The 20,177-nt window shown below is 40.7% G+C and overlaps 1 protein-coding gene across 2 annotated transcripts; it reads right to left on the bottom strand.

Moving 5' to 3' along the window:
• Positions 1-3,917: 3,917 nt before the first annotated feature.
• LOC309711011 (guanine nucleotide-binding protein G(q) subunit alpha-like) lies at positions 3,918-20,123 on the bottom strand. 2 transcript variants are annotated; one of them, XM_082540962.1, is made up of 8 exons: positions 19,965-20,123; positions 19,411-19,564; positions 14,071-14,255; positions 9,161-9,315; positions 8,714-8,842; positions 6,917-7,046; positions 6,187-6,340; positions 3,918-5,833 (listed from the first exon to the last, which is right to left on the bottom strand). In XM_082540962.1, exons 2-8 carry the CDS (start codon positions 19,544-19,546, stop codon positions 5,643-5,645), a joined length of 1,080 nt encoding a protein of 359 aa, XP_082397088.1. In that variant the 5' UTR covers positions 19,547-19,564; positions 19,965-20,123; the 3' UTR covers positions 3,918-5,642. The 2 variants fall into 2 exon arrangements, with proteins under 2 accessions (XP_082397088.1, XP_082397089.1); XM_082540963.1 differs by lacking the exon at positions 19,965-20,123 and adding an exon at positions 19,782-19,950.
• Positions 20,124-20,177: the final 54 nt, after the last annotated feature.

A 20,177-nucleotide genomic window follows, 5' to 3' on the forward strand; every position in this document is an offset into this window, starting at 1 on the left:
CATCTACTTTAAGCCTAACGAAAGGTGATGCTACGTGTCACTGATATTGCCAAAGTCTAATGTGGCTTTTCCTTTTACTCAGTGTAAAAGGGTAATCTGCACCGTCTCATAAACCCTGTTCGTTTGCATTCATGAAGGCATCTTTCGGCTGCTGACAACAGGGCTGACCTATGAACTGGAAGTTCAGTGGCTGAATCCCTGGCTTCTCTAGTCTGTATGTTGAAGCATGCTTGGCAAGATACTGAACCCCGAGTTGCATACAGAGTGTTAGTGAGTTTTCAAATGTTAGACAAAGTGCTCAGCATAGATAAAAGCACTGCATAAATAACTAGGTGAATGAGATTTACAGTAAAAAGTGCACTCAGTGCTCAACTTGAGTGGAAGGGTGCTATGTAAGTACCAGTCTATTTACCAACGATACACCTACCTCCTTGTGAGTTCTCTTACTTTGGCTAGAAATTATGAAGTTTTTTGTTGTTTTTTTTGCCTGTCCTGTTTGGCTCTTTTGCCATTAGAATTATTGTCTAAAGGTGAAGAAAGATGCCTAACGGATTTACTTTACCAAATGGACCAACCCAGCCTTGCCGTAATGGTCTATTTGATTCACCTTTTATTCTTTATTTTATTTTATTTTCACTTGCTAAATACGGGACAGACCATGGGGAAAAGAAAGGGGAGAAAGAAAGAGGGAAAGAAAAACAGCGGGGAAGAGGGACGGGGATAAAGGGCAAAAAACAAAAACCAACAAAATAAGCAGACAAAAAATACATAAATCAATCACCTGGATCACCTGTTGAGAAAGAAAAAAGAGAAAACAAGCAGAAGAAAAATAAACAACATCATGATGATCTATGTGAATATAACAGTAAATACGAAATATTAAACATTATTGTGCAGCACGTAAAATCGACAGCACACAGTGTGCTTTGAGGTAGGAGCCAAAAAGGGTGTAGTTTGTGTGTGTGAGCACCCGTGTGTACACCTGTGAGCATGAACGCGCTTGTATTAAAAGGTTCCTTCATGTAATGATCTGTTAGAGGGTGTGGGGAGCCACAGCCCCGTCCTCCAGGGCATGAAGCAGGTATGGAGGAGATCAAGACTCCAGACATCCAGAGGCCCCCAGAACACAAGAGACCAAGGAAGACCAACAGAGGGGCAGCCGCGCCACTGTCCCAGAAAGAGCTGAGGAGAGTCCCAGATGAGGGCTCACTCAGCAGCCGCGGAGCAGAATCCAGGGGGGGTTGCAGTGACGTGCCCGTGAGCTCCGCCGGCACCCAGCTGTGCCAGAGAGACCGAGCCCCAGGCCGAGAAGCCGAGGGCACCCCACCCCCGAAGTGGCCCGAGCAAGCCCCAGGCTCCAGGCCCCAACAAGCAGCCACCAGGAGTGAGCCAGTCCACCCCTGGACACAAAGAACCACCAACGCACCGATGTCTGAGGGAAGTGGTGGGGGGAGATAGGCCTCTATACCTTGGAGGGCCTGAGATCCCCAGAGAGGTGGCGTCTGATACCCAACCTGACATATAGACACAGACAAACAGGCACACACAGATACAAACATCCATTCCCACCCTCATGCTCTCATATGCACTTACTCCACACTCACCCAACGTGGAGACAGACATAAAGAGACGCTGTACACACGATCACACTTCCCAAGCGTACTCTAAGCCCCACATCTAGGTACCCTTGCCCCTGGGGAAACTGCACCCAGACCCAGGTAGTGTTACCCTTTTCCCTGCGGAGGGGAGATGCAGACCGCCTCGACTCGGCAGCAGCAGGGAGCCCCCATATTCCAGACCCCAATCGGATGGCCAACTCCTCCTCCCAACCCCCCCGCTCCAGCAGGTCGCAGAGAACGGGGGTGTGTGAAGACTCCAAACCTCCCTCCGCCCGCTCATATGTAGTTTTGATGCATGTGTGTTCTAAGGTGCATTTAAAACCCAGGAGGGCAGGGAGCTACCTGCCAGAGAGCAGCAGGTAAGCGCATAGCCCCCCCTGATAGCCCTCAATGTCTACATGTATTTAAAATTGAGAGGTGGGCAACGACACCAGGGGTGAGGTGTACACCCTGATGGTACTTTGGATTCCGTGTAGCGTGCAAGGTCCAAGGTCCTATATGTATGTGTTATGAGAGTGTGAGTAATGTGAATGTCTAAGTTGTGAGATAAAATTGAGGCACAGGCAGCCGGAAGGGGACAGAGGGGGGGGATGCCTCCCCTGCACACACCTTTACCCCAAGGCCCTGCATGTGTGGGTGATTGTGGTGGAGCAGGAAGAGGGAGGCAGCTGGAGGTGGGGAGGGAAGGAAGGGAGGGGCAAGTGACCCCTCCCTGGGGCCGGCTCCCTCGCCGACCCCAGTAGGCACCCCCACACTCTGCAACCCGCCAGGGAAAGGGGGCCCGGGCCCATCCGGACCGGGGCCCAGTTCGGCAGCGCCGCCTGGCCCCACAGAACCCGGGACAGCCCACCCGACCCCACCACAGAGAAAACTGCACCCACTCCGTCATCCACTCATCTTTTTTTCCCCTTAACTATGGAAATAATGCTGTCATTATGTGCTTCAGTTCCATCATCTTCCAACTTTTTGGTGTTGCTGAGCCAGTGCTTTCCTTCATTTTATGTAGTTGATTGTGGATTTGGCCATAGACTTTGCCATTTTGTTAGTTTTTTGTTTTTTTTTTACTTCCACCCTAACAAATCTTTTCACATCTCTCTGAATCCCATATTGCACGCCCAACAAAGGAAATCAGCTCTTGATATTTCATCTGTTTAATTTGTCATGAAATAGCAAGGGAACAGGCCTCCACGATTATGAAGCTGTATATGTTATCTCATTATACAATAATATTATATTTGAATAAATATATTATTGTGACTGTGGCTCAGGGAGTAATCAGTTGCTGGGATGAGGCCTGGCTGCTCTTGTCTGCACGCCAAAGTATCCTTCGGCATATTAATGTTAGATAGAAAGCACTTACTTGCATGAATGGATGAATGACATGTATAAAGTGCTTTGAATGCTCATCTAGTATAGAAAAGCTCTATATTATTAAATATACTATCAGCCAATTGGCTAAATCCCTTTTAACCCTCTGAAAATGGGGAAATAGTGTAAAAATGGCTTTAATTCCTAAACAGATCATATCAAGCCCCTTAAATATAGCTGGAAGTCTGCACCCCAGTCACATCTTCACTGTTTGCTTTCAAATCTAAAGTGGTGGTTGAAATTTTGCCTGGTGATAATTAATAAATAAATAAATAAATACAACTGTCAACTTCTACCTCAGCATAATATACAATGGACACCTAACTCTACATGTATGTCTTTTATTAAGGTCACGCAGCCATGATTGGCCTAATGATGCTGTGACTTATTTATTATTAATGTTAAAACAGGTAAACAAAAAAGTAAAATTAGTGGAAATCAGCTGTGAATCATTCGCATTTTTAAATGTGGAGATTTTTACTGGGAAATCTTTCAAATCTTTCCTTAGCTACAGTCCTTGGGCTCATTATTTTGACTTGATGATGTTTTAGGTGAAATGTAGGATAACGGTTTTTAATTCATGTTCGATGTGGGGTTGAATTGACTGCATGTAGAACAGACCACTAAGGATTTGGTGCCCAGCAGCCACCTCACTTTTAATCTATCCTTGTGTCACATACAACTGCCACATTACTTTGAGTGTCCTCCAAAAATATTGGTTCTTTGCCACACTCTATATCCCTGCATACAAGACTAAAAATATGGACCTAATGCTGTAGGCTCCAGCCAGATGGATGTATCACAGAGGAGGATTTTAGGACTTAGACTGCTCCAGATGAGCTCTTCAAGCAGCCAAGAAGACAAACACTTGAATGGCAAACCATCAGTGTGCCGGAGCTGATTTGCAAACACAGACAAAGACTGAAAACCTAAAATGAACAGATTGTTTATTTATCCAATCGCATTTAAAAAGACTGCATTCACATATTACAGTCATAGTGAAATATACCAATAAATAAAATGGTACACATTAGCCTGTGAAGAGGGTTCTGTGAACAATAGTGCTACGGATACACTCTCATGAGCTTTTTCTTTATGCCTGCGAATAGACCATCTCTAAAGCGTCAGAGATGATTTAACATTTAAAAGTTCTCCCTTTAGCAGTTTCAACACTGACCGTGATGTGAGTAAAAAGACAGAAAAATAACCACAGTGGGAGATTACCCAACCATGCAATATGTACACTATGCCTTTAGATAAATAAAAGGGGAAGTTGTAAAGCCTTTTGAGCAAAGCAAGAAATATACTTAAAAATCCAATCAAACAGTCTTTGAACTGAAGAAACGTGCTATTCAAGCGTACAACTGACACAAGAAATAAATGTGACTATCACTTTGAAATGTTTAGAATTAGAAAACAAAAAACAAAAAGTATGCCGTGCTCAAAAAAAGTGGCTTAAAAGGGTCAATGCAGACAATGTACGGTGGCCCTGAGAGGTCAAAGGAACTGCAAACTAAAGAAATACCAGCAAATAGAAAAATGTTGAAAAAGCACACAAAGGACAACAGAACTTGAATAAAACACAACAGTAGTAGAAAAACACACAAAACCCAAAAGTGTTATTGGTGAGGTATGTCACCAAACACCTGAAGTGGCAACAATCTAGTGCTAAATGGCTAATAGCAAACATCTATCTGCAGTATTACATGAATCATATGAAAACACTGCATGTTTTTCTCCCTCACAACGTGGATGAGTCGTGTGCTCCTTTTAAGCCTACAATGTTTCGCAGCTGGTCCTTCGAATAAACGCCTCCCCCAAAAACACCTGTTTTGTTGCTCTGATTTAACTTCGACTGTGTTTTATTCGGCTTCTGTGTTTTGCTTTGTTTTTTCATTTCCAATGTGTTTTGTGTGCATTTGGAGAAATTTTCGGTTTGTTGGTGTTTTTAAGTCGCAGCGCAGTTCTGAAGTTGCAGCGTTTGACCTCTCTGGGACACCGTACAAACGTGAGGCGCATCGAGTGAATTGAAATTTGAAAACTGGAGCAAGTACGACACAACCACCGCTACAAAATATACAATGTGCAAGTAACAGTGGTAAATAAGGTCAGTGTGTCATTAGTGTTGATTACGACTAGTTCCCTTTAAGTCAAGACACAACCTAAGCATTCAGATGCTTCGAACACTTTTTAGCTTGAAAAACAAACCATGACAAACTTGGATTAGTGATGTGAGGTGCTGCATTGCAGTTAGTCTGCATTCACTTCCACAGATATCCTGAAGCAGAGACTCAGTACATTACAAGTCCTCTGAGGCTCTTGAGGACACTGAAATATTTTACACTGCTACACAAAGCACTCCATAAAATTCAGTGTTTACTATAATAGGCTCCTCGCTAAGGCAACGCTTTCAACGTCACACTTCATAATAGCTGAAGACATCCACTTTAAAGAGTGTAACTAGAAAATTTCAAATACATAAGTAGTGGAGCCATTTGACGACAAGCCGCGTTACTTCTCCGTTTCCTGTTTTTGGATTTAAGAGTTCAACAGCAGCGTGAAGCAAACAGAACCACAGAGGAGCTCTCCCGGCTGCCAGGTGTACAAAGCCGATTGAGTTACAGCAAAAAGAAGAAGAACAAGACCGCCACACTTTTAGACCAAGTTGTAGGCATCCAGGTGGCCCTGCAAGATGTGGTCCTTCACCACGCAGAAGACAAACCGGACGTTGTCTGTGTCTGTGGCGCACGTGAAATGGGAGTAGATGATTTTTTTCTCATCTGGGTTAAGACTGACAAACATGTCTAATATGAATGCTTTTCCCGCGTCGACGTCCTGTGGAGGACCTAGAAGAAGAAAACAGCACAGGAATATTTTAGTAGTTGTGTAAAAGTGAAAAATTGTAAGTTAGATTCATGCATTTCCATGAAGAAATAGAAATCTGAATTCACAGGCAAAGCATATCATTTTTATCAGCGGAAAACAAACTGGTACACTCGTGTTTGGTCTGGTATAACCAGTAGCATTTAGTAGTTAATGCCAGCGAACTGTAAAAAGGAGTGAGTGTGTTGTTGGTGATTGTAAGAGAAAGACTTTGTTATTTGACACAGTGAATCAGCAAAAACGAATGGACCAAGATGCTCATATTATCATGTTCTATTCAAATGTTCTTTGCAGCGAGTGCGCTAGTTCCCCTTACCGTCGTACTCAGGGAAGTAGTCAACCAAATGTGAATACATGATTTTTTCCTCGAGTAAATCTATCTTGTTGAGGAACAAGATGATCGAGGATTCTTCGAACCACTTGTAGCTTATGATTGTCTTGAACAAGGCCATGCTTTCTTCCATTCGGTTCTGTGAAAAAAAACAAACATATAAATAAATAAAGAATGAAAGGGAGCAAACACAACAGACGTGAATCCCTGCTGAAGAACAGCAGTACTTCACCAGTGATTGCCTGTGTGAGCAAATTCAATTGGCTGTAATCTCATCAAGTGAACAGGCCTCACTAAAAGGTGCCCTTTGTTGGGCTAAAGTGACTTTAGAGCTCCCCCTGCAGTTGAACTATGAGCACTGCCACAAAGGAGGGCTGAGATGAGGTTAATCAATATGGCCAGAAAGTGAGAGAAAGAGAAACAGAGAGACAAAGAGAGAGAGAGAGAGGAGCTGGACTCTGCAGAAATCTAGGTCATCATTTCCACCTAACAGGTTTGGCCTTAAACAAAGGAAACAAAGTCCCTTTGTGTCCTATCCAGTGAGTTGGGTGTTTTTTTATCCCAAAGCAAGCTACTGTCTTTTCCCATGTAAGAAACGTGTATGTATATATATATATATATATATATATATATATATATATATATATATATATATATATATATATATATATATATATATATATATTAGATTAGTATTTTTAAGTCTGATTTTTACCTCATTGGAAGACTCAGCGAGGACCTGATCGTACTCACTAAGTGCCACCAGGAACATGATGGAAGTGACATTTTCAAAACAGTGGATCCATTTCCTCCTCTCTGAACGCTGACCACCCACATCCACCATCCTACAGTCACAGGTTTAAACCGGTGAAAAATATTAAGGTAACATAAATGATACAAATGATGTTTCTTAAAAATGATAACAGGACCGGAGACAGCAATGTAAAGTACATGAACTGTTATATTAAAGAGGTAAAACCAGTCAAACTGGGGGAACCAGTCAAACAGCAGCTAATATAATCAGTGGCCAGCTGTCACAGCGACATAGTCTAAAATTGGTCAGTTCAAACAGGATGTTTCTTTCTAATTCTAATGTGAACTCTAATGTGCGTTACATTTTAATGGGCTTCCTGAAAATTAACATCTCAGTGTCCAGTTACCTAACACACAGTAGGTGGCTTTGAGAGATCATTTTAAAGTTGGTCGGGCCTTCTCACAAAGTTTGACTAATTATCGACACAGTTAAACGTCACTATTTTTAGCGTTAAAATGATATTTAGTTTTCTAATTAACAAACATTTTGTTTGCTATATAACTATGAAATCAATTTAACACACTCTTCATGCAGAACTGCTCTGTGTGATCTGTCTGCTCTTGCTATACGTAGCCGCCCAGGATGGCAGACTTGATGAACAAATTATATTTAGGGACGCAATGATAACTGCAGTCCAAGGGCGAACAGGTGAAAGTGTTGCTTATAGGGCTGTTCGATATAACGATATATATCGGATGACGATATAAAAACGTCTATTGTTTCATTTTACGCTATCGTTTGTTTCGCAAAATAAACTGTTTACGGCAACATTTTTTCATCGTTTTGATGGTCACTGTAGTGGCTATATTAATTTCTTAAAGTTCTCTCTTTCTCTTATATTTAATATAACCACACTGTTTTTATGCGTTGTGGTTAGCAACAACGACGGTAACAGCATCGCGTGTCCGCTTGTTTATGTTCCACATAAACCTTTCACAATAAAGCTCAAGATCCTGTTGAGACTTTTCAAAATAAACAGAATCACGTGAAAGAGTAGATTATTTACGGATGAGAATTAAAAAAGAGCCGCCAGGTGCTAAAAAATAAACCTTAGACTCAAACGTTAGAACAGGCTTTTCCCCGCAGCACGCTGTGTAATAAATACTCACAAAGAAAACGGCGGCCTTTACAACTTATGTCTAAAAATGTATCGTTTCATGCATCGGTTAAAACACTCGACTCCAGCTACATGACGCGCAGCTGGAAACACTTCCCGCAAGACGAGCTGCCCGAGATTCACAGAATTTACAGAAAATGTTACATTTTTGTGATTTATATCGTTATCGGGAAGATAGAATTCTTATATCGGGATATGAGATTTTGGTCATATTGCACAGCCCTAGTTGCTTATGTGCTTATGTTACCTGATAACACTAGGTGTCATCAGGGACAATGTCATTGTTTTTGCAGGTATCTGGTTACCAGAGAGGTTACAAGTAAAAAGAAAAAAAAACAGGATGGCCATTCGCTAGCAGTGAATGCACCATAATGATGTATACACACAATAGACATTGTACTCGGGAGGTAGAAGGGTAGAAGATTTTAAAACAGGTTACTGGATCTTTATATATATAAGATATAAATGTATCGATCCCTGTAATACCTCGAATTATGTTATCTGCTTTTAAGGAATGTTGCATTATTTTTAATAGTATTTGTGGGGGACACCAACAAAAGAAAGAAAAAAAAACCACTCACCTGAACACCACACCCTCCAGGTCAAAAGGGTACTCTATGATACCGGTTGTGGGCACCCTCACCCTCAGCACATCTTGCTGAGTTGGCAGATACCCAGTATCAGAGATTCGATCCAAGTCATCCAGATAGCTAATAGCACAGGGGGAGGATAATGCAGTGTTAAGAAATGAAAATGAAAGCTGCTGACAGAAAGACTGATGAAGAAGCAGAACAGAGAGGGAGAGAAGGAAGACATTTATTTTGAATTATTTAAGTCATGGCTGTATCTGTTTCAGCCATGTAGCTGCAATGAATTATTTAGAATTTAAATGCGTTTCTTTTTAACAACCTTAAATGGAAAAACTACTAAGCCTCTGTGTCCTTGGTGCATTAAAAAAACGGCTGGCAGATGAAACACAGGAAATTATTAGACAGTGTGTGAGGAGTTATTCTTCTGTTTACACTCACTATTTGGCTGAGTCTGAGAGCTGGTATTCCCGCTTCCGATTGTAACATTCCTGAATTCCCGGGTCGCTCCACAAGCTCTTCAAGGCATCAATGTATGGGTTGGTTAATGTTACCACCTTTTCCACATCAGCCTTATTGACAGTTGTGGCGTTGGCCTGAGCATCACAATAACACATTAATATTAGCGACAACTTCAGAAAGAATAATTACTTTAATATTGTGTTATTTATAGGAAGCATCTCTTGCGCAACTGTCACCGCAGCATTATAGGTGACGAATCAGTCCCAGTGCTGGAAGGAAGGAGTGATGTCATCCGGTTTACCAAGATAACAAATACCAAACAAGATGGAATTAAGATTCTGATTCATACTACCAATCATTTACTGAAACTAACTGTTCAACATATAAGCACATCATTTCGATACAGTGGGGGAAATAATTGTTCCAAAGAAATGAAAAGTTTATATTTTTATGATAATTTCATTTTAATAGAGGCAGAATATCAACCAAACCACATTACGTAAAAGCTATAAGTAGATTTTCTTGTCATTGAGTGAAATAAGTATTTGATCCCCTACAACGCAGCAGGAATGGCTGTGTGCCACGTACGGTCAATCAATCAACTACGGATCGTCCTTTTTGAACTCCTTATGTGTATGAAGCGCAACTTTCCAGAGAATCAGTTCCCTCCATTTTACCACTTTGGGCAGTATCAAAGAGCCAAGAATAAAAATAAGAAACCTAACGGATTTCGAGAGTTTCGGCAAAGAGGAGCGGGCCAAACTCCCCCCTGAGGTGTGTACACGCCTGGTGATGTGAGCAAACTTTCAAATTCAGCAGGCAATCAAATATTTATTTCCCCCACTGTAAAAGAGAACTTTTTGATAGTCTCCAGCAGACATGATGAAATTAAGCCCTGTTTAAACTACTGTCACAGGGGGTCTTTAAAAACCAATAAGTAATCTCTGAGCTTCCAAACATAAAACAATAAATCTGATTTGAAGGTATCTGTGTGGTGGTTTTTCTTGAGTATGTTATCAACAGCTGTTGTTTAGAAATCGTCATTCTCAACCTAGCAGTCAAGCGTGTTAACCCCATCTGCAGGAATTTAGTGCATTGGTTTGCATGGCATTGTTGTGGGAGAGAAGCGGTACCAGTATGTTATACGGCAGCCATCAGTGAAAACGGAAATGACACTGAAGAAATCAGACACAACATGAAAGGAGCTGGGGTAGATATGGGTTGCAAAGCAGCTTGCAGAGGCAGTACTAGCCGTGGGAAGGCTAAAGCATTTGCATGCCCCCATATCAGATTTTTTCAACAGGAAGCACAGAAGGGCAGCAGTTCAGCAATCTGAAGCAATAGTAAACATGAGAATCAAAACCCATCATTAATGAAATTCCAGTGTTATGAAATATATGAATCGAACCGGCTGATTACACTGCAACGCTCCAATGAAGGTAACACTGAAGAACAGATATCTGTTTGTTGAGTCATATATTTTTCATAATGCAGAAGTCTTTGGAAGGGATTTTCCACTTTGTTTGATTTTTTGTTTTTGTTTTTTCATGCTAACTAAAATGCTCCTGCTTCAAAATATACTCCCATTCTTTGATGGTCCTGTTTTTCTTTTTCTATTTTACATTTTCTTCCCCCTGCAGTCACTGACCACCTAATAGAAATCAAAAAATCTTAGCATTTTACTAAAAGATTGTTCCAGCTTTTAATTCCACACCACTAATACAATGTAACTTACTCGCCTCCATCACTCAACAGCTGCCACTGTTTTATGTGCCGCGCCTCAAATAATCACGTCACTTCCAGTGTCTACTTCATTTTTTATAGAGCTACTCAGAGGCAGATTTCTTATTTAAGACTCAAAAACACAATCATAGAAATACCACTGAGTATTCTTCTTACAGTATATTCCAGTATAGAGCTAGCTAGCCGCAGTTATGAAAGTATCATTAAGGCAGTCACATGAGTCTAGAGAGAGGTTGGCAACTGCCTTGTGTCCACCTTACTGGTTGCCAGCAAAACATCTTTGTGGTTTGTGTCTCACTTTTTCAAGTTTCGCTACAGTTCAGTGTTTAATTAGCAAGTGTTTGCAGACAGGTCAGTGTCATCCATAACAGCCACAAGCAAGCATTACACCGTGCTAGTGACCACAGTAATCACAAGGAGGTGTGACTTTTTGTGTAAACCTCTTACATAAAAAGTTAACTAAAACTATCACTTTTGACTTTATATGAGAAAATGCTTTCAGAATAAAAGTCTAACCTGTGTGTTTAGTGAAGCAAACAGTAGGAGCAAGCTTCACTAAGTTAAGATGTTCTCCTTCTGGTGAAAGCAAGCAAAAAGCTAGTTACCCCAGCAGGCTTTTTTGTGAGCATATAAATTTAATCCAACTCGTTCAATTGTTCTTTTGGTTTTGTTTTTGCTTTGTTTTCTTTTTGTTTCAGAGAGGTTATACGAGGACTCAAATCTTTGGATGGGCCTTCTGTGCATTACTATAGATTCTAAGCTACGATTTCACCATTCAGGGAAGAGGTTTAGTGAACTGATATACTGAGTGCCTGATATCACCGCTCGCTAAATTATTCAAACAGACAGTCAATAGTTTATTCAATAATGAGCGATAAATTTGGTTTCCAGACAGGAGTCTAATGCACTTTTTTGTGATCAGCATAGTTTGTGAACAGTGTAGTTGATTTGATGAATAAACGCACTTATTTCAGACACAGCGAGGGATGTCTTGCCCTCACTGACCTACGGTCTCTCTGTGTTTCACTGCTGATTTATGCAAACCAACTGCATACAAACAGTGCCATCCTGTGAGCTTTTACAGAACACCACCAACACTACAGGAAAGAAAAAATATAACTCACATGCTGACTCAGATGATCACTGACATAGGCTCTCCTGGATTGCATCCTAACCTGGAGCTTTACCTAATGTAGTCTCTGTGTGTGAGCTAGCACGTTTTTGTGATTAATACGCACCTGGGGCCCGTTCTTCGTACGTCGCTTACTACATCCAAGATCAAATGACACATCCAAGACCAAACCATCGCGCTAACCGTGAGCTCACTAATCCGGTTCCCCGAACACACCTGCTGTTGACGATTAGTACAGCTGGATGAAGTAATGTGAGATCACTGGGTGTCGTAAAAGGGGCTACGCATCGATAGTGGAAACATTGATCGGCAACCCTCTGATTGGTCGGCGAAAATGTCGAAGGAGTGCTCTCGGTATTTTTCGGCAGCAGAGCAAGAACTCTTGAGTGAGGGATTTCAGGAGTTTCAGAGTTTAATCAGAACGCAAGGGAACACTGCAAATGCTGCAAAAGCAAGGAGAGAGGGCTGGCAGAAAGTTGCTGACAAATTAAACTCGTAAGTAATTCAATAATAACAATAATAATGGAGTGGATTTATATAGCGCTTTTCAAGGCACCCAAAGTGCTTTACAATGCCACTATTCAGTCACTCTCACATTCACACACTGGTGGAGGCAGCTACACTTGTAGCCACAGCTGCCCTGGGGCAGACTGACAGAAGCCAGGCTGCCATATCGCGCCATCGGCCCCTCTGGCCAACACCAGTAGGCTGTAGGGTAAATTTATTATATCACACTATATTATCCAATATTATATTACATTACATTATATTATATTATGTTATATTATATCCCCTTACACATTAGAGCCACAACAGGACCCACTAGAACATGGGAACAAGTAAAAGTGAAATAAGAATATTCTACAGAATGGTAATATTTATCACTTATATTGCTTTTCGTCTCTTGAAAAGAGACCCTGAAATAATCTGTTTGTTTATAACAGCAACCAAGAAAAGGGCAGAGCAACAAAAGACAGGTGGTGGTCCTGCACCCCCTCGTCAACAAGTTGGTTAAGTGAATAATACCCTCACGGGAAAATCGATATCTCTCTATGAGCACACTGTCGCGCTGAGCTAAAGGATCCTGTCTATCCCGCAATATACGCTGAATTCTGAAAACTCTCCTTATCAATCTTGCACCTTCCGCAATGGGTGGCTCGCGTAAACGGACAGGATATGACTGCGACAGACTTCCCAAATCCACCTTCGCTTTTATAGCCGTGGTCTCCCATCTTGATTACACGAAGTAATTTCCAATTACTACTCTGAAATATGAATTACATCTGTAATAATCACATACATGTAATAAGATGATTAATAGTACATTTCCCTTTTTTAGGAAATGACCTGTATGTATCTGTGTGACGTCAATAAATGGATCAAGTGCTGCATTATCTTTAGTTACATTGATAATATTTATTTATGGTGAAACAGTGGTAAAATATCGCTGTTGCTTTCGTATAAATGAAGCGGACATACCTGCGTGGCCGCGATCTAATCCTGTTTACATAAAGTAAACCTGCTCCCGAGCAGGTTTACGGTTACGGCTCTGTTGCTATGGCAGCAAGTCCCGGATGAGCTTCGGGGAACCGAACGATCCAAGATCACGCGAAATCGTCAACAATCAAATCCAGCTAACTTACTTAGCGAGGTACGAAGAACGGGCCCCTGGTGTTTGTAAGACAGGAACAGATTCCTGTATGAATAATGGGGAATTCCTGATCTCTTACTTGTTTTTGGCTCAGGACTACCAGTTTTTACATGCTTGCAGTGTGACACTCTGTATACTTCAAAACGACAGCTCACTCCGTAAGTAGACAAAACTCTCTGGCAGCAGGATTGCAAAACTAAACACTGTTGCAAATTACCAGAAGTGCTTCACCCTAAATACACAGTAATACACACTGCAGGCTCTGTCAGTAAACCTTCCGCATGCTTCTGTGGGACTGTGTCTGATAAAAACCGCTTTCTCAATTTGTCTGAGCAAAGCAGCGAAGAAAGGAAACAGGCCTACCTTGTTGTGCTCATACTTGTAGGGGATCTGCAGTGCGTTCATGGCCTGGATCATGGCCTGCATGGCTGTGAAGATGTTCTGGTACACCAGCTGTTTGAAGCCTCTCTTGTCTTCATCAGAGTATCCACGGCCATGGATGATCCTCATTTGTTTAATGAACGTGCTCTTGCCACTTTCACCAGTTCCTATCCAACAGGAGGCATAAATGTAGCTTTATTCTTTATTCCCATCAAAATACCAACAATACAATGCACCTGTCCTCCCCTCTATACCTTATCACATCCAGATACTGTGTAAATCCAAAGGTCATTTTCATCCCCTCAAGTGATTCTTGATCCAATAAGAACACATGGAAAATCAGATTTTAAAAAAATATATATATGAAATATTTATTACAGAAAAAACCTATTACAGACATGTTTTGTTTTGTTTTGTTTTGTTTTGTCTTGGTTGTTTTTACAAAATGATTTTTTTTATAATTACAGGACGATCAATAAGCTACCTGAGCCCTTCCTGTAATTTTACTTTTACTTTTTTTATTTCTTACAATTTAAGCACAAAGAGACACAATTATGTTATTTACCACAACAGCAGGTAGAAAAAACTTAAAGTCTGAGAACTTGTTTTTTTATAGTGGTAGAAGAAGCATCTAGATTATTTACTTAAATAAAAACTTCTTTAAACATATATAAGGAAAATTCTTTTAATTAAAGTCCAACTAAACTAAAAGTGCCTCAACTATAACTATTCATTATACAGAATTCATTTTTTCAGTATATTATAGGATCAAGGTGATTATAGTTAACTAAAACTGAAAACTAAAGCAGATTTGAAGAAAACATTTTAGTTACCTAAAAAAAGTGAAAATTAAAACTAGACTTGTGCAAAAATGTAAACTATATAAAATAAGATTTTGTAAAAAGTATAGTATCTGTTAGTTTGTTAAAAAGGTGTTATTTCAGCTTGGCTGATGAGGCATTGATGGACATGCTTATTGAGACTCCACAGGATTGTGAGTCAACTGCTTTCAAAATATTCTGTGTTTTTATTGTAACACCAGTATAAATTTTCCTAAATCGTGCCTCCGACATATGCCTTCCATACAATAATAATTAAAAAGCCTAAATCTGACACTGAAACTAACAAAAACTAAACTGAAACTAAACCGTTTAAAACAGTAGAAAGTAAGTGAAACTAAACTGGATTAAAAACAAAAAGTCAAAATAAATTGAAATAAAAAAACGAATTAGAAATCACAAAAATAAAATAACTCTGAAAGGAAATAATTTAAAAAAATATTCAGTCATTAATGAGTACATCACTTGTAATTATAATTTAAGCACTGACCTTTGGCTTAATAAAAAATAACAAGGTATAAATTTTTGATTGATTTAAGGCTATAAAACACACACACACACACATATATATATATATAAAATAACATCTGTCGCAAAAAAATAATGACAGAAATATTTAACTAATACAGGTACGTCAGAACTTGTTTTACGTTTTCCTGCTGACCCTGTTGACACATCCATCCATTTCAATTATATTGTTTCTGTAAAACGTTCACATATATATTCGTGCAGTGTGTAAGCGATCAGCTAGTTTTAACTGTAAAACTCCCACTCTTTCTGTCTGTTGACATTGAAATTCCTTTTTGGATCACTATGCGTCACACTGATAAGCTCTTGACTTTTTGATACCAGATGAAAATTTCAACACTTTCAGTGTTTTCTTTAAGGTCCTAACAACAGGTGTTCATTCCCCAGTATTCTGAGTTTAGTTTAAGGTAGTAAATGTTAGCATGTTAACGCAGTCAGCATAATAATCATTACATCACCAAATGGACTGCAAACTTTATAGCTGTGAGCATCAAAACATGCTGATGTTAGCATTTAGCTTAAGGAGCAACTATGCCTGAGGTCTCACCAGCAGCACGGATGCAGACTCTCCTGTTTAGCAACACTGGATGGGGTTTTATAGCTCAGAGGAATAAACTATGTCAGGTTATCACTAAACAGATGGTATACAGAGCGATTGATTTTATTGCTTCATTTATTTATTTAATAATAATAATAATAATAATAATAATAATAATAATAATGGATTGCATTTATATAGCGCTTTTCGAGACCCTCAAAGCACTTTACAATTCCACTATTCATTCACACACTGGTGGAGGGAAGCTACAGTTGTAGCCACAGCTGCCCTTGGTGCAGACTGACAGAAGCGAGGCTGCCATATCGTGCCACTCGGCCCCTCTGGCCATCACCAGTAGGCGGTAGGTGAAGTGTCTTGCCCAAGGACACAACGACCAGGAACAGACAGAGCTGGGGATCGACCCGGCAACCTTCCGGTTACAAGATGAGCTTCCCAACCCCCTGAACCACGGTCGCCCCGAATGTAGTTATGATCATAATATATTATCCTGATGTCCTCTTATGTAAACTTGGACATAACTTGCATCAAATGTTACGTTTTGTCATCTCATGGGTGGCTGGTAGATTTATTAGAAGTTGCGGCATTTCCCCGTGTAGCTGACAATGCAGAAATGACACCGGTGAGACAACCCTGTGCACAAATGAAAGCAACAGTATTTCTTTTAAAATGTTATTAGAGAGTACTTAAAGCGATGTGCACTGTTCCAATCTCAGACTGAAACTGGTCGTGGGCTAAAATACAGAGTGCTGTCTACTGAAGCTAAAAGGCTGGTGACACGTTCAACATGACTACCCATGCTTGACTGCTTTAGACCTTCAACTTAATCACTGATGACACATCCTTTGCCAAATAGTCAAATTAAATGTGGCACCTTATTAAGTACACCTGTTCAACTACTTATTTATGCAAACATCTGATCCGCCAATCACGTTGCAAGAACAGCATTTAGAACATAGTCAAGACAAAATGGTGAAGTTTAAACTGAGCAGCCGACTGGGGAAGAAGGGTGATTGAAGTGACTTTGAATGTAGCGTGGTTGTTGGTGACAAATGGGCTAAGTATTTGAGAAACTGTTGATCTGCTGGGATTTTCCCACACTGCCATCTCAAGGGTTTACAGAGGATATTTTCCCAAACAAGAGAAAATATCCAGTCTGCGGCAGTCCTCTGGAAAAAAAAAGGTATTGATGATGTCAGAGGCCAGAGAAAAATGGCCACACTGCTTCGAGCTGTTACAAAGACCACACCCAGAACCGCTCCGGTCAGCTAAGAACCGGCAACCGAGGATATCACATCCACGAACTTACCAAAATTAGACAGAAAATCAGAAAAATGTTTTCTAGCTTTACGAGTCTCAATTCCTGCCGCAACATTCGGATGGTAGGGTCAGAATTTGATGGACACAACATGAAGCCATATTGTTGCTGACCATGTCCATCCTTTCATGATGCTTGCTTCCAGCACAGTAACACTGTGTCACAAAGCTCTGGTTTCCTGAACATGACGCGTCACAGTCACCAGATGTCAATCCAGCATGGCCCTTTGGGATATGGTGAAACAGAGGATTTGCATTTAGGACGTGCAGCCAACAAATCTTCAGCAGCTGTGCGATGCTGACACGTCAATACGGACCAAAATCTCTGCTGTTAAATGTTACGTTTTTCCAGCACCTCAATGAATCTGTGACACTACGAATTAAAGCAGCTCTGAAAGTAGAAAGGAGCAAGGAGGAACTAATGAAGCACCCGGTGCCCTGTAGTATACAGATGAGGACTGCAACTAATATTTCTTTTCTGTACAGATTAAATGACAGCGGTGTGTGGAGCCCATGCCATACTGGATTTTATGGGGCCAATTCTAAAGGAAGTTGAAACAAAATGTATACCATCAACTAAAGTGAGATAGATGAGGGAGGACTCATCACACTTCCAGGTATAACTGTTAGCAATTATGTTACTAATACATGTAGATTTGTCACATCTTTATACCTCATAAAGTCTCCAAATCATGCAGAGATTATAAATGCAAACTAGGGTCAGGAAGCTACAGTCTAACATGCTCGTGGCTAACCACAAAAATGCTACAAAACTAGTTGACCCAAGGCTATTATTTCGTAAAAGGAAAAAAACTGACGAGTGAGTATTTGAGCTTCGTGTCATGTCATGCCTGTCTGAACCAGCAATGTATACCAGAGGACTGCTTACTGTTGTGTAGAAGAAAAATGCTGTTATCAGATACACTGCACAGATCTGTCGATGGGCAGTTCTGAAGAACTGGAGGCAGTTGGCTCTGTTAACAGTCAACTGTTTTCTCTTTTTTCGCTGCTCTCCTTAAGATTAAACTGTGATGAGTTTTGTTGTAGTACCAGTTCTTTTTTTAAAATACGTCTCATGAGACGCATACAGCAACCACTGATCAATGTCACCGCAAACCACTAATGTACATAGACTTTGGTCCATGTTAAACTACTACAGTCAGGCCATATGTTGATGTCTTATCAACAAATGAAGTATATACACTTCATTTGGTACACACAATATTTCAATCCTACAAATCTGTGTAGTTAATCCCTTTTTTTCCCCATTTGAGATACAGTAGTAGCTAAAAGTAGTTAAAACTCCCACTGTGAGTACGTTTTGCATGGTTGCCCGTACTGTAACTGCATTTTGCATTGTCTTTACACTTTAACTCACCTCACACAGCAAACTATGCACACGCCCTATGACAGGAACAGTGTTCAGTAGTAAATGACGTGCATGTAAACTTCATCCTACTCCCTTTTGAACATGTAAATTGTGTGGTATATAGAATTATTCACGTCACCTCCATGTTTTTTATTTTACTTTGGGGATTTTTCTGTTTACAATGTATTTTTATATATATATATATATATCTTATATTTTTCAGGTTTTAATGTCCACATTCAGGATTCACCTCTTACTCCACTGTTTATAATCTGCTTCCTCTCAGCTACAAAGGCATCATAACACACTCAAGTGCACTGAATCATGTTTACATCTATGTTTTGAGGGGTCTGATTCAAAGAGCAGACAGATGCTAAGTAGGCTGTATTTATTCAAGTAGTCTTCTGTGACACAGCTTTCTTTCTGCATGAATTTAAGAGCTGCACTTGCTGCCTCATATGTCAAAACCGTAAATACAAATATTCAACATAAGGCTGTTATATTTATGCAAGATTTTTTTCTTAAATCGTTAAGACATTTGATGTATCAAATTTAATAATTAATTTGATATAACAGACGAGATGCAAAGACCCTCTTGAGGAGGCCACCTAACGTTTTTCGGGATGCAGCTTCTTAAGTGGAAGTCCTGAAAACTTGTTCCACCTCTGACCTCTGATAGAGGTGTCACAGAGACCGTTTGATCCGTCTCTTACCCAGCAAAAGGAGTTTATATTCCCGTCGGGATTCCCTCTTGTCCCGGCGGAGCTGCCTCTCAATCTCATCGTTGATCCTCCGAGCCTCTTTGGCCTCCGGGCTGAGGCAGCATGCCCCCACGGAGCTCAAAATCATTCCTGGTTACAACTTCACCTTCCAAGGTAAACACACATACATACTGTTTGTTCATACAGCGAACACTCCCCCCTTCCCTTCCTCGGTGTATCCTCGAGTCACAACACACAATGATTAAAGCCCACGGTAACTCTTTACCACAAGCTCCAGCAACTACGCCTCCCCCCTCCCGGAGCTGGAAACAGAAGCTTTAGCAAATTTAAGGAAGTAAAGCAGCTGTTCTCGAGGCTGTTACCTTCTTCCTCTCCAGTAAAAGGGGAAATTAACTTGTGCAATAAGTTGAGCAGACTGTAACGGCGACTGTGATAGCTGACGCTCCGGGCGTGGTGGACTGAATATGGCGGAGTTTTGACTCCAAGGCGCAACAAAATGACACAAAGATGATATCAATTTTAAAAAAGTGGTTAAGAAGACCTACTCGGTAAATAAGATCCTGCAACCTTCTATCGCGTTATCCTCCTCTGCCTGCAGACTCCTTTATCCCGTCTCCCCCCCAACTCTATCCACAGTGAAAACCAACGGCGCGCCATGTGACAGAGGGCTGTGCCGTGATGGGAAGCCGTGTGGGCTTTCACTATTACATTATAGGAGCAGATTTCCGGTGTTAACCAGCGAACTACGGATGCATGTG

This window comes from Aulonocara stuartgranti, assembly GCF_965226115.1.
Source record: "Aulonocara stuartgranti genome assembly, chromosome: 7".
Taxonomy (NCBI): Eukaryota; Metazoa; Chordata; class Actinopteri; order Cichliformes; family Cichlidae; genus Aulonocara; species Aulonocara stuartgranti.